General features: G+C 42.0%; 2 protein-coding genes across 13 annotated transcripts in view; one reads left to right on the top strand and one right to left on the bottom strand.

Moving 5' to 3' along the window:
* CNGA3 (cyclic nucleotide gated channel subunit alpha 3) overlaps nucleotides 1–8,005 on the top strand; it is a 30,389-nt gene extending 22,384 nt beyond the window's left edge. For all 3 annotated transcript variants that reach the window (XM_038126658.1, XM_038126517.1, XM_038126601.1), the window contains 2 exons: nucleotides 773–879; nucleotides 4,077–8,005. In XM_038126658.1, coding sequence (XP_037982586.1) covers nucleotides 773–879; nucleotides 4,077–5,485 — 1,516 coding nt within the window. In that variant the 3' untranslated portion in view covers nucleotides 5,486–8,005. The remainder of the gene's footprint in view (nucleotides 1–772; nucleotides 880–4,076) is intronic.
* Nucleotides 8,006–9,078: 1,073 nt separating this feature from the next.
* UBE3A (ubiquitin protein ligase E3A) overlaps nucleotides 9,079–23,373 on the bottom strand; it is a 60,607-nt gene continuing 46,312 nt past the window's right edge. For 8 of the 10 annotated variants that reach the window (XM_038126063.1, XM_038125949.1, XM_038126261.1 and 5 more), the window contains 6 exons: nucleotides 21,611–21,816; nucleotides 19,273–19,437; nucleotides 18,735–18,890; nucleotides 18,569–18,642; nucleotides 17,959–18,102; nucleotides 9,079–17,748 (listed from right to left, as the gene is read on the bottom strand). In XM_038126063.1, the coding sequence (XP_037981991.1) occupies nucleotides 17,628–17,748; nucleotides 17,959–18,102; nucleotides 18,569–18,642; nucleotides 18,735–18,890; nucleotides 19,273–19,437; nucleotides 21,611–21,816 (866 nt within the window). In that variant the 3' untranslated portion in view covers nucleotides 9,079–17,627. The remainder of the gene's footprint in view (nucleotides 17,749–17,958; nucleotides 18,103–18,568; nucleotides 18,643–18,734; nucleotides 18,891–19,272; nucleotides 19,438–21,610; nucleotides 21,817–23,373) is intronic. The other 2 variants (XR_005255553.1, XR_005255554.1) reach the window with 2 other exon arrangements.

Below are 23,373 nucleotides of genomic sequence, written 5' to 3'. Positions count from 1 at the left end.
TGCCCTTAGGGATGTATGATATGCCTACCACCAGGAATAGATTCCCCGTGTTTCTTCTTTTTTTTCCCCTTTTTGTCTAAAAGCAGGTGGATGTAACTTGCAGTGAGTGTCCTCACGAGCGCTGGTGTGGCCTTTGTGTGCCACCTGCTGGCTGGCAGCTGAGCTGTGCCCTGGCCACTGCATCCCATGGCACTGCCGGGGATGAGGGCTTCCCACCACCCAGGAGAGAAGAGAAAGGAGGGATGTGGGCAGTGGTGGGGCCTCTTAAATTCATACAGTGCATCTTTTGGATGCTCGAAGGGCAGGAAGATGTAAATCAAGTATTTCTTTTCCATGGTAGAATGTAGAAATCAGTTTCAGTGAAAAGTGATGGAGAGCTGTAGAAATGGTTTCCTTGCGCTGTGTAAGATGGTAGGGAGATGAAGATGGGTTGCCACTGAGAAACAAATCTTTTATTTGGGAATTATCTTCATGGAGATGTGCATCCCGTGAAATCTGATGCACTTTTAATTGTAGGGATATGTGTAATCCTCCATAAGTGCACTTGTGTGGCATTTATGTGTTTGAGTTTTATTCCTGTCCGGAACACCTTTGAATTCTGAAAGATCCTGGTGTCCGTTTGGACATAGCTCTCGTGGGCAGATGTCTGCACATGGAGATATGCTGTAATATTACTGGAACACAAATGTGCACTAACATTGCATTGTGTAATGCAAGTACTCTGCTTATGCAGTTGGCCTAATTATTTCTTTTTAAATTTTTCTTTCTTTAGAGCCTGCTTTGATGAGTTACAAATGGACCATGTTAAAATGTGGCTGTTCTTGGATTATCTCTCTGATATTATCTATGTTATTGACATGTTTGTCAGGTTCAGAACAGGTGAGTCTTTCTGGGATTGTTTTCTAATACTGCATTTATTTAAAGGCTGGAAACAAAAATTCCCCTGTGGGGTATGATCACTGTAATATCCTGTCAGAGTGCAACAGTGGAGGCTTTTGGAAGACGAAGTGTCTGATCAGCTTGGATTTTTTAAGGCCATACACTTGCTCTTCATTTGTCTCTGTATTCAGTTCTGTCAGTAACAGGCGTGCCAGATGCTGAGTGCATAGTCACTGTAACAGGCTGTGTGGGGAAGGGACAGTAGGCACTTAGGGCACAAAACCAACTGCACCCCACAAGTGCTGTTTTCTTAACCAAGCTGTGCACCATCTTGGTCAGAAGTGGTTACTGAGTTGGTCAAGTGCAAGACCTGGCACCTGTCCCAGCCTTCAGTCTGTGATCCTATGCCTGGAACAGGCAGCGCAGCCCCTCTGCCACCATCTGCCACCATCTGTGCTCCCTGCAGGCTCTACGAGGTCCTGGCAGGGTTTCCCACTGCATGGTGATGGGATAGGGTTAACCCAGGAACCTCTGCTTAGGTCCTGCCTTCCTGGAGGTATTGTGACCCCAGAGGATCTGTGAGGGCTGTGCCATGCTATGTGTGGAGGGGTTCTCTTCAGCTTCTTGTCCCTGTTTCTATAATCCAGCAGGCTGAGATTCCAGCCTTAAAGTGGTATCTGTTTTAAACTGAGCAAGGTCATAACATAGGCCTAAGCCATGATGTACAGTGATCCATGTCACCAAGTTACTGAATAGTCCCTGATGCACTTTGGTGCTGGCACTTTGGTCCATGCCAGCGAGCACCCAGTGTCTGGGGACAGCTAGGAGGACAGCAGAGGTTGGGTGTTGTTCATGGTGGTGTTTTTGGAGGGGCCTGGAAGAACTTACATGTGAATAGAAGCTGTCATGGTAGCTGGTCTTGGGCCAGAAAATATCTCCTGTCTCATCCTCTTCACTGGTACAGACACAGCTTCAAAATGTCCCTAGAAAGGGTCCAAAAGAACGCTGATAATTTAAAAATTAGAGTACTTTTAGATCTTTCATTTTAACATCTTATACATTTTTATCTATTTATTTATTTAAAGTTGTGCTGACAGCTTGATGTTAATTATGGCCTGTGAGAAGTTGTAAACATAATTACAAGATGGGCTAAAAATGCTGTCATGTGGGAAGCACACAACCCATGGCAAGCCAAATTCTTAAACTTAGCAAGTACCTTGTTCAACAGGAAAGTCAGTTTCAGGTGCCAGCTGAAATTACAAGAGTGCTGTATTTGGGGCAGAATGGGGAGGGGTATTCGTCTTCTTTATGTAGTTAAAATGTCAACTGTGCCAACTAAATTTACCTTCTGCAGTTACATCTGATAATGTAATGGGAAAGAACGGAGCAGAAATTAGGCAGATTCAGGCAAAGCAAGTTATAAATTTCCATGGGCTGTCCTGATAATGATTATATGGCTGTTAAAGCCTGACTGGAATATGAATTTTCAGGCCTGGTTTCCAACTGCAGAATTGCTGGAGCTGTCTCCCAAATGCTTCAGTGCAGGTGTCTGCTGTGGTTCCAGGCATTCCAAGAAAGAAGTCGCTTCTTTTAGGTGGCAAAATCTTTGTCAGCTCTCTTAGCAGTCCTTCCTGGCTCTACCTTTGCCTGCTGCCTTTTCGTGTGAGTCCACAAGGTCCATCTGCCCTGGGGACAGAGGTCCTGGAAGCCTTTGGGGAAGAGTGAGACTTTCTGCTGTCTGAGGGCAGGGTCTACCTTTGAACTGAGATCTGCTCTGATCAGCAGCTTCTCCATGGTGCATTTCTTCTGGCTGCAGGGCCAGTTGGACTGCATTTCACCTGTTTGGTGACTGTGCACTGTGAAAGAGAAAAGATTCATGTCTCAGCAGCTGGTTGTGTTTAGCATACCCTGTGTTCTAATGCTTTCAAAAGATTTTACTGTAAGATTTTAGTTCCATAAGGGAACAAAAAGTTGAGAGATTTTATCTCCTTTCAGGAGGAAGGTGTTTTCAAAGTTATTTTTCATAACTGTGTATCAGAAATTGATCAGTGTGCCCAGCTTTTTTGTTTGGTTGTACAACTAAAGGGTATATTTGACCAGCTTTTTCAGCAGTGTTCTGGGAGGCAACACATGCATGGCACATGAACTACTTCCATTTGTAGTTGTCATCAGTTTGCAGATCCAAAGCCAGCTACACACAAATAGATGTGGCATTTACAGATGAACCACACATTCCAGAAATACCGTGCTGTGTAGGGCACAAAGAAATGCAGCTTGGTGTTCCTCAGCAGAGGCTTCACTGAGAAAGCTATAGGTGCCTTGTAGATTGCTAAGGGGTTGGTAAAATGTGATAATCTGGGATACACTGGGAATATTTTGGTGTTTTCTCAGTGGACTTTTTCTCCTGAGTGGCCCAATGGGCTGACAGTTGGGTATCTCCAGTTGGAGCAAGTATTTTGCAGTGCATAAGCTGTTCCTTGTGGAACATTTTTAATTCCCTCAGAGGCACAAAAGAGCACTGTGACTGTACTGTCTGCAGTAAATGTCTCTCACTGCAGTTTATATCTACTTGTAAATTTTTTTAATCTAATACTCTTCAAAGTCTTTGGAATGAAGAAATATTGATGTGTGAAAGTATGCTTAGTAACTCTCTCACTAGAAACACAAAGTTCAAGGAAAATCATGTCAGTTTTAACATTGGACACAAGAGGAAAAACATGACTCAGGGAGGGGGGTAACTGCATTTCTTTATCTCAATGATATCGATATTGTTTGGAAAAACTTTCCAACAATCTATTATACCTACTTATTCATGGTATTTATTTTAAAATATTCCACTCCTATTTTATATACACTTGCTTAACTTTAGTTATGACTCATGCCAATGATTAATGAAAAATTATACACTTGAATATTCTTACTTTTTTTGCAAAGAGACTTAAAAGAAAAAGATACAGCTGTCGCAGGAAAGAGTGGAAAGCCTCAGGGAGCACTGTGGTGATAATAGAGTCATTGTTCTTAGTCATTACATATCAGCTTTGAAACTTGATTGAAATATTTAAATATGCAATTAAGTGACCTCAGTATCTGTAGGCATAACAGTACAAATTTTAACTTTCTTAGGCCTGAAATGTTAAGTTACTCACTACTGTTGATGGTATTTTTACTCTAACATAAAATCTTTTTAATCTCTGAAGGCTTCCTCGAGCAAGGCTTGCTAGTTCAGGATGAGAAGAAATTACGAGAACATTATACCAAAACTGTGCAGTTCAAACTGGACGTGCTGTCTCTTGTGCCAACAGACCTGGCATATTTCAAGCTTGGTTTGAACTACCCCGAGCTCCGATTTAATCGCTTGCTGAGGATCGCTCGGCTCTTTGAGTTTTTTGACCGTACCGAGACCAGGACAAATTATCCAAACATGTTCCGTATTGGCAATCTGGTGTTATACATCCTTATCATCATCCACTGGAACGCGTGCATATACTTTGCGATATCGAAGGTGATCGGGTTTGGAACCGACACCTGGGTGTATCCCAATGTGTCCGTCCCGGAGTACGCGCGCCTGTCCAGGAAGTACATTTACAGCCTGTACTGGTCGACGCTCACGCTGACGACCATCGGAGAAACACCGCCGCCGGTGAAGGACGAGGAGTATCTCTTCGTGGTCATCGACTTCCTGGTGGGCGTGCTCATCTTTGCCACCATTGTCGGTAACGTCGGCTCCATGATTTCCAACATGAATGCTTCCAGGGCAGAGTTCCAGGCCAAAGTGGATTCCATTAAACAGTACATGCAATTCCGAAAGGTGACTAAGGATTTGGAAGCCAGGGTTATTAAGTGGTTTGATTACCTCTGGACCAACAAGAAAACAGTAGATGAGAAGGAAGTTCTCAAAAATCTGCCTGACAAGTTGAAGGCTGAAATTGCCATCAATGTCCATTTGGACACGCTGAGGAAAGTGCGTATATTCCAGGATTGTGAAGCTGGACTTCTCATTGAGCTGGTGCTGAAACTGAAACCTACGGTCTTCAGTCCTGGTGACTACATTTGCAAAAAAGGAGATATTGGGAGAGAAATGTACATTATTAAAGAGGGAAAATTGGCTGTGGTGGCGGATGATGGCATAACCCAATTTGTAGTCCTAAGCGATGGCAGCTACTTTGGTGAAATCAGCATCCTAAACATCAAAGGTAGCAAATCTGGCAACCGGAGGACAGCCAACATTAGGAGTATTGGTTATTCTGATTTGTTCTGCTTGTCTAAGGATGATTTAATGGAAGCCCTCACAGAATATCCAGAAGCCAAAAAGGCTCTGGAAGAGAAAGGACGTCAAATTCTGATGAAAGACAATTTAATAGATGAGGAGGCAGCAAAAGCAGGAGCTGACCCAAAAGACTTGGAAGAAAAAATAGGACGACTTGAAGTGGCTCTGGATACGCTGCAGACTAGGTTTGCGAGGCTCATGGCAGAATACACTGCATCTCAACAAAAGGTGAAACAGAGACTTGCCAGAGTAGAAACCCGAGTGAAAAAATACGGTAGTGGCAGCTTATCAGTTGCAGAAGCAGAGGCTGAAAAACCTGAGGAGGAGAAAAAGAAATAATGGAGTATTTATATTTCCTCATTTATTGGAGAAAGATGAAGCACTGAAAGCCATAAATGTATGTAAATATGTGTGTGCATACATAGACATAATTATTTTTATATGAACTCAAGAGAATGGTTTTTAGCATTTTTAACTGAAGCAGTATTTTCTTGTAAATAGAACACCGTCACCTTCTTCTTGGGGGGAGATTTAGTCCAGCACTTGGTACTTTTTTGTACTGAGAGTGGGCTTCTTACAAGTCATGCTCAGAATGTCTGTTGTGTTTGGTACCTGTAGGTCTTGACACATTGTCTCTTCCTGCGCATCATGCGTTAAGAAGGTATTGTACTTGAAGTAGAAGAGATTACATTTTTCCATTTTAAGAGCTTAAAAAATGTTTTTAGGGTACCCTGCTCTAACTTGCTACTTTAGTAGCTGATTAAATGCATGGATGGATGTCTGGGTTTCTCAACATTTTTGTTCTTTCACAGTCTGTGCAAACAGTTGGACGACAGCTAAGCAGTGTCAGGTACCTCGCCATTGCAGTGCACCCTGCACGTGTCTGAAACAGCTGTGCGTTCAGATGCTTTAGTCTGATTCTCTCTAATGAGCTGGGCTCTGCACAAAGGACCATGCTGACAGACTAGCAGTCCTCATTCATGTCCCTTCTGGCAGGGTCTGTGACAGCCTTTGCTGCTCTGCAACTGCTTTGCCAGGGGAGAAAGCGGGGGATGCTCCATTCTGGATTTTTTAGCCCAGTTCCATCAGCACTGGTAAAACCCTCACTTGAAAAGGAGTCCCCCTGAAGCTCACTGGTGGAAGGGTAATGCGGCTTCACCAAACCTGGGCAGAGAAAAGAGGGTCCTGGTGTGTGCAGCTCCGCTATGTAGGGCGCTGAGTGAACTCCCTGACAAGTGGGCAGTCCTGAGGGAGGCTACTGAGAAATCCCATGGGCTGGCAGGGCAGGCTGTCACTGCCTGCCAGGCAGCTTGCTCCCACAACAGGTTTTCTGCAAGGCAGGGATAACAAGCCCTGTGTTGCAAAGTCATTCTGGCCACTTAGGCCTATGTTTTCTTCCTTTTTATTTCTTCTGAGGATTTCTACTCCATCTCCTTTTGCTGTTTACTGCCATCTTTTCTCCAAAGTAGTTGTTACACTACCTTGTTTTTATTACTTAGGGAGAATGCAGAAGATGACTAGCTTTCACTTTTTACTGTACAGTATTTTGCTGTCATGCAGCTTTCCCTATGTTACTTTCATCCTCCTGTATCTCACTGGCTTTTGAAAGGTATGGAATAGCAGAGGCTGTTCAGCAGGTATGGCATGGGATCCTCCAGTGGCGTTAGGTATTACTGTGGGCAGTGCTCTGACTTTAGTTGTCCTCAGGCCTGAGTTATGGCAGCATCTGGGATCAATGGCCTGTTGGAAAATTGGTGAGGAGCTCACTGAGAAGAGGGTGGTTTAGCTGGATGACAGTGGAATGAAAAAAGACAGTTTTGCTAAACTGAGTACAACTGCTCAGAGTAAGTCCTTGTCTCCAGGCAAGCAAATGTTCCCTTCTATTGACACTTCTGAGCCTGGTGAGGGAGACAAATCTGTCAGTGATTAGGGAATGGAGCTTTGCCAGCAACACTGGCAAAGGGACAACTGGGTAGTAATGTCCACACCTGGCCCTTGTCTAAACTCCTGTTAGTGTTAGCCTAGAAGCCAGCCATACTTACAGATCTTCCCTAGATTGGGCTTAACCTCTATTTTCAAAATGTCCACTGATTGTAGTAAGTGGTTTGGAAAGTGTCAATATCTCTTTGTGGCCAGTGGCACTCTAGAGTCTTGGTCCATCAGCTGAATCTTGTCCTTATTTTCTTTAAGGGCTTGAGAGAAATGGGGGAGCTCTGAGAGGCTGGTTTTGGCAGGGGTGTAGTGCCCTTGGTCCCACCCAGAGGCAGGCAGGGCTGAGGTGGAGCTGGGCTCACTGCAGGGTCCCCCTGCGAGCACAGACAGTGCTGTCACAGGCTGCTCAGCTTGCAACTTCCACCTTGTGACAGGGCCGGGTACCACACTTGCCTTGGCTGACATTCACTGGTGTGTGACTCAAACCCACTGTATGTGGTAGGGGTTTCATGCATATTGACATGTTCTCCATCATTCTCTGTAAATACCTTTCTACCCAACATAGCACAGCTGTTCCAGCCCACTAGGTATATATGAGTAAAACTGTTTAAAGTACTCTTTATACCAAATTTATACCTGTTTAAAAACCCTAAAAACCACAGGACTGCATCTTCACCTGATGGATCAGAACAGCCTAATCTATCAGTTAAATACATGTTTGCTCTTCCATTTCTGTGCCTCTTGATCTGGTTTTCACATGCCAGAAAAAGAGCATTTTGATGCTATTGGCTTCAGTCACTTTGAAACATACGGCTTCTGGCATGATGAAATCACATCCTTTGGCGTCTTTCATCTCTGTAAGATGTTTTTTCCTCTTCTTTAATGTGGCTACAGCATGTACATTAAAATATTTTGAGTAATGTTCAAGCAACTCTGTGTTTTCTCTTACCCATATTCCTCTCGATTTTAGTGTTTCAGACAGACTTTGATCATGTCACCATTACATGGCCTGGAAAACTGCTAGCTAGAACAGAGATCTGAAGTGACAGAAAACTACGTGGGAATGGTGGTCTCCCCTCACTACAGGGCAGCTGGCACACAGCTTTGGTCCTGGGCCCAGTTTTGACACTATCCCTGAGTCTGCAGATACCACACGGGCACAAGAGCCTGACCATTGTGCCACTCCCCAAGGGGTTCCAGGTCCCATGCGGCACAGAGCCTGCCAGGCTGCTGCCACCTGTCTCCTGTCTTCCCTTCCCAGCTCCAGGCAGGGTGGCACAGCAGGGACAGTGGCTTGTCTAGCAGAAATAAGCGTGTGCAGCTTTCTGTTACTCGCACACAGGTAACCTACCAAAAATTGCCTGGCACAGACTGGGCTGGGCTGGTTCCTCAGCCCTGCCACAAGAGAAAGCAAGGCACAGGGCAGTGCTTACAGAGCATTTCAACATAGGCCCTGCATCTAGAAATAGGTTTAATGGTCACAGCACCCACTTCACATGGGCCTAGGCACATAGCCGTGGGTTGGCACTGCTGCTCCAAACTGCCTGTGCTGAGTGAGACACCAGATGGGCAGAGTCTGAAAAGTTTGAACATCTGCTCCACAACACATGCAGGAGAGAGGAGAGGTGGTGGAGTCACACACCATGCTCCAGCTGCTGCTTAGAGTGAGCTTTTTCAGGAAAAGGGCTACAAGCTGTGGACCCTGTACCCTGGCAGCAAACGATTTCAGCCTTGCTCCTCTCTGAAGTTTTCTCAGTACTCTCCCCATCCTTTTACCCTCATCCCCTATTATTTTACTTTACAGTTTTTACAGCAGAAAACTGCCCTGGCAAATTCAATGAACTGGACTTCAGAAGCAGCAGTAACAGCAAAACAGCTCATGTATTTGTACAGCCAAGTATTGGGGTTTTCTTTACAGTGCAGCTCTTTCTTCAGAAACAGCCCAGGGAAGGTACAGTCATGCTTTTAAAACTCTTTTGTCCAAAAGGAGAGATGTCAGCTTTGGAGTTTCATTCCTGCCAAGTATTTATTAATATACAATACAAGGGCTCGACTTTACATTAGAAACCAAACTGCTCATTGTCCTTGCCCCCACAAAAGCATTAGTGCCTTCTCTGAGCTGGTCTGTGTGTTGGTGGCTTTGGAAGACACACTCGTGTCTGTATCACTGCTGACACCAAGGATGAGACATTCACAGGCCAAACCTAGGCCAGGCTGTCCAGTGAGGTGACACAGGTGGACTAAAGGAGAGCTACTCTTCACCCTCAAGATTTGCAAGATGACAGCAATTGCACTTGGCTCCAAGGTCCCCCAGCTCTTCTATTAATGTTTCCAACCTGGAACAAACAGAATGAATCAAACCTTGTTTACAGAATCCAGCATTTGCAAAAACATCTCATGTATCCCTGAGAGCAAAACGAATTATGCACTAAATGGATCTGGCAACTGTACAGGCAGTTAAAGCACAAGATTTCAGTTGTGGTGGCTTTCCTGAAGGAAGCCATCAATCTGGGACTCCCCTCTCCTCCCCAGTTCCATTCATAGCCCAGAGCATGAGAATGGTGCCGGGGGGGGAAAGCCACACAAACTCTCAGGAACAAGCTCTAGGGCTGAAGATGGTCAGGCCTTTTGTTTCTGAAATTCAGATTTTGCAATCATTTCCATCTCACAAGGGCTGAGGCTTGCTGCTGCCAGCTGCTGTTGCAGCTTCACTGCGGCAAATACATTTCTGCTGTTCTGTATTGGCAATCCTCCCCTTTCCACGCCCTAGGAGCAAAGGGAGGAGGAAAGGCTTGCACTCTTTAAGCAGTTATTTAAGGATGAACATAAACACCAGCTTTACTCCAGAAGCACGAGCAGTTCTCACAGATTTCCTTCATCAGAAGCTGCGAGATCACCTGGGCTCCTGCAAGGAGAGTGCAGGTTGCAGTGCCAATGGCTCAGCTTCCATGGGCTGTCTTCCCAAGAGGCTGGGGACACTGGCCAGCTCTAACAGAGGCCTCTCTTATTTGTACAGGTAAATCAGGTTCGAGTACTAAAACCAGAAGTGCAGAAACATGGAAGGAATTTACTAATGGATGCTATTCAATTTTTCCTTTCCGTAGCATTTGTGGTGCCTGGTACCAGCCTTTCTGTAAGAGATCAACCGAAGAACACTAACATGAAAAATCAGGGAAAGCATGGCTGCATTCTAGAGCGATGTGCAGCTTGATAAAGAGTTATTAATTTCTCAGCTTTTCGTTTGTTTTAATATGTAATTTCTTTAGCTTTCTGACAAGGAAAAAACCCCACACCATTCTGTTCTTACAGCCAACAGTAACATCCCCTCACTGCCCTGGAAGGGGAACCCCCTCAAAGTGGTCACACCCAAGCAGCCCCTTCAGGTGAGTAGCATGGCAAGAACCCATGGGCATTACTTGCCTTTCCAGAAAAGGAGACAGAGAAGCACAAAACCTTTTTTTTTTTTTTTTTTTTTTTTGTGTAGCCTACTGCCAGGTTTGATAAATCAATCCAACCATGCTGTAAAGATCTACTCTTTGTAGGAGTACCAATTGCCAGTTTCTCATCAAAGTACAAATATTTTTTTTGCAGAATAGTGCAGATAATTAATCCAACTTCCTGCAGTGGGATTCCCACTCTTTTTCATATTACTTGTAGATTTAGGCTGTTTTAAGCAAGTCCTCAGGCTGCTTGTTCACGGGTCCAATGCTTGGCACAGGAAACCCTCTCTTACAGCAGCAGCTTTGGGTACTATCAGGGAAGGAAATAATCCAGTGGTGGGAATTTTAAGTTCTGACTACTGACAACCCAATGCCTCATCTCCTAGCAAAAAAAGCTGCCTCTGACCACACTTGCATCAAGGTTAGGAAAAAAGCTTATGTCTAGCAGCACAAAGCTGCAGAGCTTTTCCAGCAAAGCACCTCATGCCTTTCCAAACACATTGGTTGCCTCCACAGCTCATTTAGCCTGTCAGCCACAGCCAGGCTTCTCGGTGCATGGTTCAGCCTGAGCACTGACAGCACAGGGTAGGCTCATGGCTCAAGGCAGATTGGCAAAGGAGCTGTCCCAAGCCAGAAGCACTTTCAATTCAGGGCTTCAAGGCTGGCAGTTTCATTGCCATCATCTGCACCAGCTGTGGGCGCTGGCAGCCCAAGAAGGGTAAGTGTGGTGAGGATGAAAAGCAAGAAAAGAGCCATGCAGCACCTCCAGGTGGCAGTTCAAAACCGCAGCCACCTTGGAGCTGGGGTGACAGATGTGCTGGGCAAGGGAGAGACCCCAAGCTGCTCAGCTTCCTGCCACCAGGGCAGGGAGGTTGGTACAGAAGGGATGCTGCAATCTGGAGCCAGAGAGACAAAGCAGACAGGGGAGCTCCTGCAGAGTTTTCTAAAGTGATTGACACTTTGGTGGCCAGAAGGGGCCCAAGCCAGACCAAAGGGCGACAGGAATTACTCCAGAAGGGCACGTTCCCCCTCTCCAGACACTGCCACTGCTGAGGGCAAACCTGTTGTGCAGCATAGCAGAGCTGCCTGCTCTATAAAGGGTTCAGTCCTACACAGCTTCACTCTCACTTGGGCAGGGCAAAGGGAAAATTTCAGAGCAAACTCAGGAGGTGCTGAGACCAATTGATGCTACCATCAGCCACTAGGAGACCGCAGAGGCTGCAACCATCCTCAGGATCCAGGATTCCCAGAGGAAAGGTAAAAACCAGCAGAGTATGGCTGCTGGAGGCTCCCACCTTGTAGATGCCAGGAAGAAACTGCTGGAAGAGCCTGTTTTTACCAGCCACAGCCCTGCAGCAGTGAGGCTTGGATGCAGCAGGCAAATCATTGCCACCAACTGCCCCAAGTGTCACTGCTGGGCTGCAGCAGGATGTGGTGTCCAAAAGCGCTGGCTCCAGGCCAGCCCTTGTTCTGGAGACACCAAGAGCAGGAAAGAGAAAGGGACTAATCCATCCTCAGAAGGTGGCAACAGAGGGCAGGGGTGGTCCCATAGAGAGAGTCCCAAACCCAGGAAACCTTTCCTAAGGCTTAAACACTGAGAAATCCTCTCCAAAAAGCAAAGCTAGCACGCAAGCTGTTTGGGATGACAAAACTTGTCCAAACTCCTGCAGGTCTGGAGCAGGATTGCTTCTGAAAGGCCTGAGGATGTTGTCTGGAACAACTCCTGGCATAGGAGCTGGCTACTACAGCTAGGGCAGAAAGCAGAGGCTGGGCTCCAGCCCTTACACCACATCAGCCAGACAAGAATTTTGTTACAAAGGATATCCTCTTGGGGATTTTACTTTTGGAATGAGACACTCTCCAGAGAGATTCAAGGTGTAAAAAAACCAGTGCAAGAGCAACCCTTATCAGACGCTCACAAAGAGGTCTGTGTGGTGCTTTTAAAGGAAAGTACCCATATTGGAGAAACCAAAATGTCATTTGTTTTATTTCAGGTGGCTTGCTACAAAATTCATAGTATTCTTCATGTATAGATGACAAAAATTAAAAATCAGTGTGCATGGCACAAGGGAGATTTTTCTTTTGAAAACACCCTTTCATCTAGAAAACATTCTTGTGCCGAGTTTCCAATTTTTATTAAAATCAGTTATATTAGGAAACAAAACCCCTTCAGTAGTAACATATTGGCTTACCTGATCTTTATCCTCTGCTGCTCAAACACAGAGTGATTGCAAAGGGAAATATGAAATCAAAGGTGGCAGCTCAGCCTGGAACAGGGAAGTTCAACTAGTTGCCATTTCAAGGCCACTTGCACCTGAGCACTGTTACTCCCTCTGCTGTCCTATACAGGTCTGGGAGCAGGTTGCAGTGGGAAGACAGTTTTAAAGGATTTTCTCTGTACGTGACCCCAGTGGCACAGCAGATTCACCAGAACCTTTGGTGGTGTTAAGAAAGGCTTCATGTCAGCTTTGCATGTAGCAGTTGAGCCACGAATCTCTGCAGTTTTTATCTTCACTTGACATTGGTCAGTCCAAGCTGTGAGCCAAGGCTGCAGCAGCAGCAGGATCCCTGCATGTGCAGTTGTTTGCAGTTGAGCTGTGCTGCCTGTCCTTCAAAGGGCAGAAGTCTAACTCCAGCAATTGGCTGTCTGACTTTCACAGTCAGCTCTGGTCTCCATTTTTAAGTCTCAATACCATGCACAAACCTACCCAGCAAAATAATGTAGGAGTTCCTAATGCAATCTTATTGTCCTAAAATAGAAAAATGATTCCCACCCTCCACTTGCATCTCCAATGTCTTTGTCTCTTAGACATTTCCCCACACACAAATCCCAACACAGGATCTGTATTGAGCAAGACATCCATGAACACAAGAACACTAGGCAAACTTCAGCTATTTTATCAGAATTGCTCTTTGATGTATCTTACAAATACAGCAGAACAAAATTATACTTGTATATCTGCAATTAAAACCACCTTCCCACACACTTTTTAACTGGGTTAATGAAGAAGAACAATAAAAACCAACAGCTGAAGACATCTTCAGATGGAGCACTAGAGAAAAATGCTGACATTTCATGGGTTTTCAAATTAATTCATCTGGGTAAGAAATGACCTAAAGACTAATGCCAGTATCAACTCTTATTTCCAAAGCAGCATCCCTTCCATGATTCAGTATAAATTTTTAAAAATTAATTTTATTAAGTCCCCAATGATCTTATGAATTTTATGACAATTAAATTAAACTTTCAACTATGAACAAGAACTGTAAGTAACTCATCACAAACCCTTGTGACTCAGACTAAGCATAATAAACTCAGCTCTTGTTAGGAAAGGCTTGATTTTGAATAGCTTAACCTGGAAGAAATTGGAAGAATTCGGAAGAATTCCTGTACCATCTTGCATGCTGAAATGATGGAGTTTTTCTTCATAATAAATAAAGCATAGCTCAAACATTCCACCCAATTCATATGCATCATAAAAACTCTTAAGGCAACCAGGAAATTCTTAATCCTCTTGTGAGAATAAAAATTTACCTGGAGGTAACTGGTTACAACAGTGCGACGGAAACACCTTAAAGCTGGTGATGTGGGGAATTGTCCTCTTGCGGAACATCAGCAGCATGGAAACCTGTGTCCAATTCCCTGCTTCACAGAGCAGAAGCCCAAGCAGGCACCTGGGCAGCTCACACTCCAGCTCCCTGGAGGCTAAGCCCACTAGGTCCATAACACCTGTGTGGTGTCAGGTGGCACAGGAAGCTCCTGCTTCAGCAGTGAAGCCACTGTTGGATGAGAGGCATGGACTGACTATTGTAACACGGAGTTCCTTGGAGCCCTGGGCCCATTTCAGCATCAGCTTTGCTCAGAATGCAGGGCTGGAGGGGGTCCCCTTGGCTGCCACCATCCTGTCTCAGGCTGCTGCCTGCCAAATGGAAGACAAGCCCAGTGAGAAGCTCATAAAACACTATTCCTTGGCTAACTGAACTATGCTCACTGCTGACAGCTGTTCCCGAAATCTTTTTAGCAAGAAGCAAAAGCTTTGATCTTTTAAAATGTGATGCTCTGTTTATGCAGCATTATGTGCTAACATACCTCCAGAGCTAAACAAAACCATTTCTTCATTCGTAATTAAATCTGAAACAGTGCCACATTAGGATGATTCTTTTCAGGTCGTTACTTCTCTTGCACTACTATCGTTTTTGAAGCATGTGATGGTACAATACACAGAAGCCTGATGGCCCCTTTGCACTGAGGTTGGAAACATTCAGGCAGTCTGTTAGGGTGCAGGAGGAGATACTTGAAGAGGCATTTTTCATTTGTCAAATGAGGCAGTGCTGAGATGTCAGAAATATTTTCTTGTCAACATATTGAAGACACCCTGTGGAGAGAACACCACCACACTGGCATCAGACTACTGCCTTGGAAGAGGAATCTTCTGTCTCACTGAAGAGAGGTATTTCCATGACACATAAGTACACTTAAGTCTCCAAGTTTTGTAGACCCAAACTTTGTTAGACACTGTGAAAGACATTCCAGGTGTACCAGGAGCTCAGAAAAAAACCTCAAACCAAACCCAACTTAAAATGACATTTTCCCCTTCAAAGAGAACGCTGGCTGAAACTTCTGTAGGACATGAATGCAGCCTGCAGCTGTAAGACTTCAAGATTTATTTATTTTAAACCTTATCAACTGATGCTGCTGAACAATTAGTGCACTTACACCAGTTGTAAGGAGATAAGGTTTCAAAACAGTGCTATTTGGAGTGAGGCAGTATATATTTACATGAGAAATCAGTCAAATATTAAGTACTTATATCTTACCTGAAAATGGTTCCTTGAAAAACAACTTATGCTTTTGAAGGCCAATGCCATTATGTATTATTTTAATCTTAATGCTAAAGGAAAACAGAAAGAGCGTATTTACAATGTCAACAGTTGAATTAAGAGAACTTTGTATTGCTATCCAGTTATGCTTCTGCTCAGCTTTTAGACCTATATAAAAAACCCCAACATGAATCACATACGCCTGTCAGCTGGGTGCAACCACAAAGCACAGCTAGATTAGTGTAAGAAGAGTTACAGGGATAGAGTTTAACACATTAGACTGTGAACACAGTACATACCAAACAGCAGTATCATGATGTGTTCCTGCTTGTACTGAATAACCTTAAGGCACTGGGCAAATGTTCTTACCACCTACAGTAAGAGTTGCTCCAAACTTGAAGGGCTCAGCAGGCACTGTTGTCAACCACGTTACACTGAGAGGTGGGGTATCTTGTGTTTTCCTCCTCTGGGACATACAAGAGGGCAGGCCCCAAGGGCCACCTCTGAGATCAAAGGTGCCAGAAGGCAGACAGCACCTTTCCCTCCCCAGTAAGTTTCAGTCCCGTGTGTCCAGGCCACCTGGCATTGGCTTGAATCTGAGAGGGGAATATCGCTGGACCCCACATCACTACAGTTCACTCGTGGAGAGCTTTCCGTACCTGCAACCCTCAAATTATTCAGTACTACAACAACGTCTAATCAAACCATTTAATATCTAATTTATCAAAGTAAGAAAGTAACTTGTTTTCTTTTTCACTGAACCATGGTGAAAAAAGGTCATTGTTTTATTCAGCATCATAGTTACATAACAGTTGTCTGTTTCTATAACTAGAAAGAATTTATTAAAATAGTCCTGAAAGACATCTTTTCTTTTTCCAATGATTTCAAAACTAAGCCTTTTAATGCCAATTCCACACAGTCACGGGTTTGATCGGTAGTAGCCAGTTATAGCAATTGTCAAGGCACAAGCTCAGCTCTGCACACCCGCTGCAGCTTGTATTGGAAAAGAGATATGCCAGTTCCATCTGCACTTACAAATGCAGAATCCCTTCATCGTATATTGCAACAGGAGAAATTAACATTAAACACAGACTAAGAAAGGTAAAGGATTTATTTCTGATATGATTTGTAGAGTTAAATTAAAAACCTACTGAATACTTTATGTAGTAGATGAACATAACCTTAGTACTTACTTTCTAACAGTTTATTTAATGGTTGGAAGTGTACAACATGAAGTAGGCCTCACGTTTAATATTGTTCAATTTTGCTTATTGTTAGATGAGATTAAAATACAGCAGCCATCCCTTTAGACTATGGTGCAACACTGATCATGTGCCTTGATAGGTAGGAAAAATGATTCATTAAATAAATGATGACATAACATGTAGGGAAGACTTTGGATTGTCTATTTTAAATGTCAACATAATAGGCAATTAAGAATAGAACTTCATTTTAAGTGCACTTCCACATGCTTTGTTTATAATATAGCAAAAACTTCCTATCTTTTTTTCCAGACACTTCACTCCCTACTCTAAAGCTGTTCAGTTGAAAATGCACTTTCCCCAGTAAACTTCTTTTTAAAAAAAGTAACTAAAATTTCTACCCTTTCATATGCTAAGAAATGTTTCCTAATTAAAAACACAGTTTATTACAAGACATGTGAAGACAACATATAGTGAAATGAATTTTAATTGTTGTGCTGTGACTAAAGTAAAGTTCTCAAGGCTGCAATTTAACATTCCAAGTTCTCCCTTCCATCTTTATTGATTCTTAAGATTTTGCACAGAAACTCTTTGGGGGCTAGAACAGCAGTAATTGCATCACACTGTTTTTCAAGACTTCAAGTTTCAAAAGCAAACTCTTCAAAAAGTACAGTTCTTGATTTGATTAGATACAGGGACAAAAATATAGCACATACTTGAAGGTTACATGGTCTACAAATGATGGCAATATTTTCCTTGGGAGAGTACAGTTTGTTTTCTTGTAAATACTCAAAAAGGCTCAACTTCAAGCAGTAATAAACACAAGCAAAAGTGATTTAACCCTTAAAATAAATATTCAGGAAAACCTCTCTGTACATACAAGTGAAAGAATATGTAACACTTTCACGCTAAAAGAAAAAATAAAGATTTTGTTCATATAAGCAGCTGAAATCTGCTGTTCCAGCCCAATGTCCCCAGTAAAGAAGGGAGGCACAAACACAGGTGACTACTGTAGCTCACTATCTTATGGCCTTTTTGGACAGGGACATCATCACCATCATTTTTAAATCCCTTTTGTTATACTTATTACAGCATGCCAAATCCTTTGGCATATGTGATGGCCTTCAATAATCTTTCTTTAAGCTTTTCTTTGCTTGAGTACTCCGGAAGCAAAAGTACATTAAAGCATGTGTGAGATGTAGGTAACCTGTGGGACAAAAAATACGAGAATTCAGATCTTGGAACATGCAAAAGAAATACATCTCTATTTTACAAGTTGAAAAATAATGCATTTGAAGAAAATTAACTTTTCTTATAGATTCAGCTTTCAGATTTAATTAGGTTACTAATTTACAAGCACATAATTCACTTCCATTTATAAAAAAAAAACAAGCAAAATGTAGAATTTTTTTTTTACCTCTCTGTATCTGGGCCATTTTTGGCTATGATCATCTTTAACTTTCCAAGTCCTCCCACAGGGGCTCTGTCTGTGCCTGTTGTAAACTGTAAGAATAGTCTTTTCTGTTCATCTGTAAATGAATGGACTATTTCCCAGAATTCCCTATTGAAGAAGAAATGAAAAAGTAAATAAACTGTAAACTTTCTTTGGCATAAATAAGAATTTTAAAAGTAATTGAGCTTTGAAGGTGTAATAATTCTAATCAGTCCAAACATCAAGTTTACAAGTTGCATTCATAAACCAAAACTCTCAGAATTTACCAATAAATGAGATTCAGTAATAGAAATCAGAAATATTACTAAACACTGCAGTTTAACTGTCTTTAAACATTAATTTGGCTGTGTCCTGCAGCTATTTTATCATTCCTATTTCCTAAGGAATTATACTGATTCAACAATTCTTACACTGTCTCCTCTTCTGTAATGACAATACTTGAGAAAAGTGAAATTACACATAAGACATTTGCATCTCCAGTACTACAAAAATACTAAATCTTACAATATTAAAATAATTCGTAAGAAACAAGCAGATGAAGTGCTTTTTATCTTTACAAAATTCTAAAAATTACCTTATAATAAGAGAGTCTCTTGTATAGCCACCATCATATTCCGTAGTTTCTTCTAGTGCTTGAAAATCTAAATTCTGTAAGAAGATGACATTTTTTTAGATGACCACTAATTACATAATCAGTATCAAAAAAGCTCCACTCTCTAGTGTATATTCAAAATTCTTACCCTACTTCCACAAATAAGTAATTCAATTTCCTCTGGTCTAAATAAATATTTCAAAGGAGATTCATTGGTCACCATGTGGAATCCTCTCCGAAAGGCTTTGAACTGCTTTTCTACTGATTTATTGAGTATATAGTCAGCATACAGATTGACAAATTCCTGCAAAGAAATAAACCCCAAATAACCTTAGTGTTTCAACACATGCCACCTGAAGTACCTCCCAAAAATCCAAGACCCCAAAATACATATTAATCTGTAATTCTACGCAAATTATCTGAGCTTAATTTTTAATCAGCAACACAACAGAACAAGTCTCAAATACTGCTCAAACAGGTCAAACATCCCACCCAGAAGCTATGTATCCATCTATCAATGCTTTCTTTAACAGAAGCCTTTTCTGTTCACAACCACACTGTGCTATGGCAATTTTAAAAAACTTTTAAACTTAGAAATTGTGAGACCCAACCTTTGTAGGGTTCTAGATAATTCTACATACAGTATATCAAAGAACTCCAGACTGTGTTTAAAAAGCTGAGTGTACCTTTCTGTTTTCATTCGTAATAGGAATTTTATCACCGTTTTCCTTTAAATCATGCATCATTGGATTGCCAAAGAGATCCGTGTGAGATATCTGAAACGTTATCATCATATCATCTTCCACACTTCCTTCATACTCCAGTAAGTCTCTCAAACTCTGATACAGAACCTAACAGAATAAGAAATACATGTCTGTCAAAAAAAAGCTTTGATAGATTCCACTGAGCAATACAAGACATGAAACCACCTGCCTCAAAAAAGCGTTGTTACAGTCTATGACACAAGTCACCTAAAAATCTCCAATAGCAGTCCAAACAATTATTTATTAAGCTCAGTATCTGAAAAGAGAAACAACAGAAGATACTAAGATAAAAAAGAAACATGGCAATCAGCAATAATTCCCTTAAAAGAGCCTTTTAGTACCTACCAATCTTCCAAAATGCCATGATCAAACCTGCAGTTTAAGAGCCTTTAATAACATATCTTAAGTTTTTTGAATCTGTCTTTATTTTAGGCATCCCGAATATGTTACACTAGTAAGGGGAACATTTATGAGTTAAGAAACCCCTGTATTTATGTCAGATAAAATTCAGACAGTAGGCTTTCATCTTCTACTTCTTATTTAAAACTGAAACCAATGAGGAAGTAATCCTGAAGCAACACAGATGGGGCAGTCTTTAACAGAAGAAGACATTTATGAACCAAAAATAAAAAATCACAAGTTTGATCAGAATTTACCAAGTGGAATCTGAAATTACCAGTAAGAATTTGTTCTATTCAAAGGAGCAACCAGCTTTCCTTCCTGCTATGCCTTAGGAAAATCCCAAGACTCTCTTTGAAACCAAAGCCTACGCAGCAAAGGAATAATTATTTGGCTGCAATAGAGGCGTAGGGGCCAAAGAATACAAAGCGAAGTGGAAGCGACAACTGTGTGCAACTTATTTTTATACTGAAGTAGAAAAAATAATTTTCCCTGCAATGTTATAACTGCAAGATGAAAGCTAATATGTAAGTCTCAACCTCTCACTATCTGTGTGCTTTTGATTCTTCCACAGGACCTTTTAAAAGGACCTTGCACTGAAAATCACTGGACTTGGAACCATTGGTGGTAAGGCCTGGTGAACATCGTATTCTCCATGCTCTGCAGCATTAGAAAAAGCATTGGGAGGTTTGACTACTGTGAATTTCATTTTGGGTTTCAGAAGCTCTGAAGTGTTTCAGTCAGATGAGAACACAAAGAGTTAAAAAAGGATTATTTTAAAAGAAATCACCATTAAGTGTTAGCAGACAAACCTAAGAGCAGGGGAGAAAAATTAGGAAATGCCCTGTCCTGTTCCACAGACATACAGTCACTTTTTCTTTGGTCATGTATGAGTATGTAATAAAAGTTAGAGGAAACTCAGGGCACCATTGCTCAACATCATTATACAGAGAAACTGGTCTGTTTCATACATCATTTCATACATCATACATTCATTTATTTTATACATCTGGCATGCTGTTGTATGTAGCCACCCATACACCAGATAATGTATTTTTTGATTAAACATGCCTCATTTTCAAAAATGAAAGCCAAGTTCTTTTTAGACGGTATCATTTTACTAACCTTTTTTGAAAAGATGAAGATTTTGTGTAACTGCTAATAAAAGGGAAGTGTCTCATCGTTTGAAACAAAATGAAGCTTGCTAACAAGTCCTACCAGCATCATGAAGGGAAGCTGCTAGTGGAGGAGGAGGAGGAGCAGGGCCAAGACATCCTGCACACACACCTGAGTGCTCTATCTAATAAAGCACATGTACAGCTCAGTGCTTGTGTACAGCCACTGGCTGGGAATGGGCGTGTGAAGATGGACACTGATCACTGCTCTGACAGGATCTTCATTAACTGTAGGGATATTCATAAACTGTCTCATCTGTCTCTTGCTTTAGACAAAAACCAGGAAGAATTTCACACCTTTGCGTGTTTACTCTTACTTGCACCTTTTTTTTGGTAGAAATTTACTTCTACAAATTGGTATAAACAGCCCAGTTTTACAAGTCTCCTTGGGAAGAGACATACTTGTTTATGCTTAATAATTCTTAGTAACATTTGGGAGTTTATGTAGCAAAAAAATTATAAAGCTTTATTGATACTGAGCCCTATTCATTGGTGTTACAGTTTTGCCTCCTCCAAACCAAATGTAGCAAGAAGTTTTCTTGGTTATGAATTAATTTTAACACACACTATTAAGGCAAGGTTACTTCACTTTCACTTGTGACAGTGATCGTGTGTTTAACTGAAATATAGAATAAATTATTGCACGGAAAACGCACTATTCAACTCAAAGAACATAAGGAACTTACAGGATGAGAGTCTGCCAGATCACGGAAAGTTCCTTTTTTGCCCATTAGCTTCCTGTAGACAACCATGGGGAAATGTACATCCAGTATACAGTTGTTGTAAATAGCCAGTCCCAGTACTATGCCAATCAGGGTAAACTGACCCTCAGTTTCGAAAGAGGACGGATTAAACCAAAACAGTTTTGTAGACTCATCATATGTGAACATCCCTGTTAAAAAAACCCCCAACAATTATGGTTACAATTCAATAAAAATTGCACATAAAACATGTCATTATAAACCCATTTGCGCTATCCTTTAAGCAATTTTAAACTTAACATTATACTGAATTGAATGGCAAAGAGAAACTACTTAGGGTAACTCGAGGTGCTCAAAATACTGTTACTCACATCACCACTAAAAGCATGCAAGAGATCTGTAATAAAATATCCTGCAGCACTCACTCAAGCTGCATGTACACAAGCTTTCATCCCCTCCTCTACTGAGGAGCCAGCAGCACACTGATACCAGTGACTGTGACTTTGATAAATACAGCAGTACAAGAAAAGAATACAGACAAAAACATGTGGATGAAACAATCCCGAAGGACTCTAATTACTAAGATGTGACAGTCTTTCCTCAAAGGCCAGTTCCAGCAGAGGAACAGGACTAGATGCAGCCCTACTGCTTAATTATGATGATGGAGCAGGGATTGACCATCACCCATGATTTTAGAGTTAGATGCCCAACAGAATTGTTTGCTTGTTTCAGGGACCCTTGTTACTGCAGCTATGAAACACATCTGAGCTTGAGAGGAAAATGGACCAAGGCCTCACAGAAGGCGTTGCAATTTTAACAGCTTGTCACTGTCTAAAGAGAGAGGTTTTGCTTCTCTCATTCAGTTCACTGTTTCAGGAGATCAATGTTCTGCTCAGCTCATGAAGCACTGAAGACTTCAACAAACAGCTGAGCTGGCACATACCAGAAGCTGCAGAGAGAAAATGTGAAGACAAGAGACAGGCAGAGTTCCTAACCCTTTTGGCTGTAGCAAGACACGAGATAGCTCTTGTTTATGAAACTGGAGTGCACAGGCTATAAATTATTTATATAAATATTATTTATATATAAGTAACATCCACAATAAAATCCACTGCTTACCTGACTAGATACTGAAGCAAGATAAATGCAAACCCCATAGATTTAAGGTGAGAGAGAGAATACCCTGGACAGGTACAGTCCCAATCACCTGTTGCTTGTACAGATGTCATGATTTTCCGGCAGACCCTAAGAAAAACTGCCCCAGGCTCCTTATTCTCAACACACCCTGTCAGATCCATGTGAAGAGTATCAACTACATTTGCCACAAGGATTTATCTTGTCAGCTCTTAAAAGACACTCTTGTTTGCAACCTATGCAGATGTACAAACTGATTACAAAGCCACATGAACACAAAATTGCTCTGAAGACTGAAAATATTATCTTCAGCCAAGAGATAAAGACTCTTTCCTCATTCCATGTAAGGCAATAAACTGCAAGCTCATTCAGACTCTGGGTATTCCCCAGAATGGATTATGTATCTCAATAAATGACTAGGGCTAGGTCAGCCATTAGGGGAGCACACAAATAACAGACTGACCCATCAGATAAAGCAACTGGAAATCAGAAATGGATGGCCAACTCAGGCATATATCGGCCAAACATTCTACAGAATCCTGTATGCCATTTTCTGAACCGACTGAAGTAACTTCTGGATTATGGGTACAAAAAGCAATGACTTGAACTTTTTG

This window comes from Motacilla alba, chromosome 1 (genome assembly GCF_015832195.1).
Source record: "Motacilla alba alba isolate MOTALB_02 chromosome 1, Motacilla_alba_V1.0_pri, whole genome shotgun sequence".
In the NCBI taxonomy this organism is placed as follows: Eukaryota; Metazoa; Chordata; class Aves; order Passeriformes; family Motacillidae; genus Motacilla; species Motacilla alba.
This window is presented reverse-complemented; position numbering and strand designations above follow the sequence as displayed.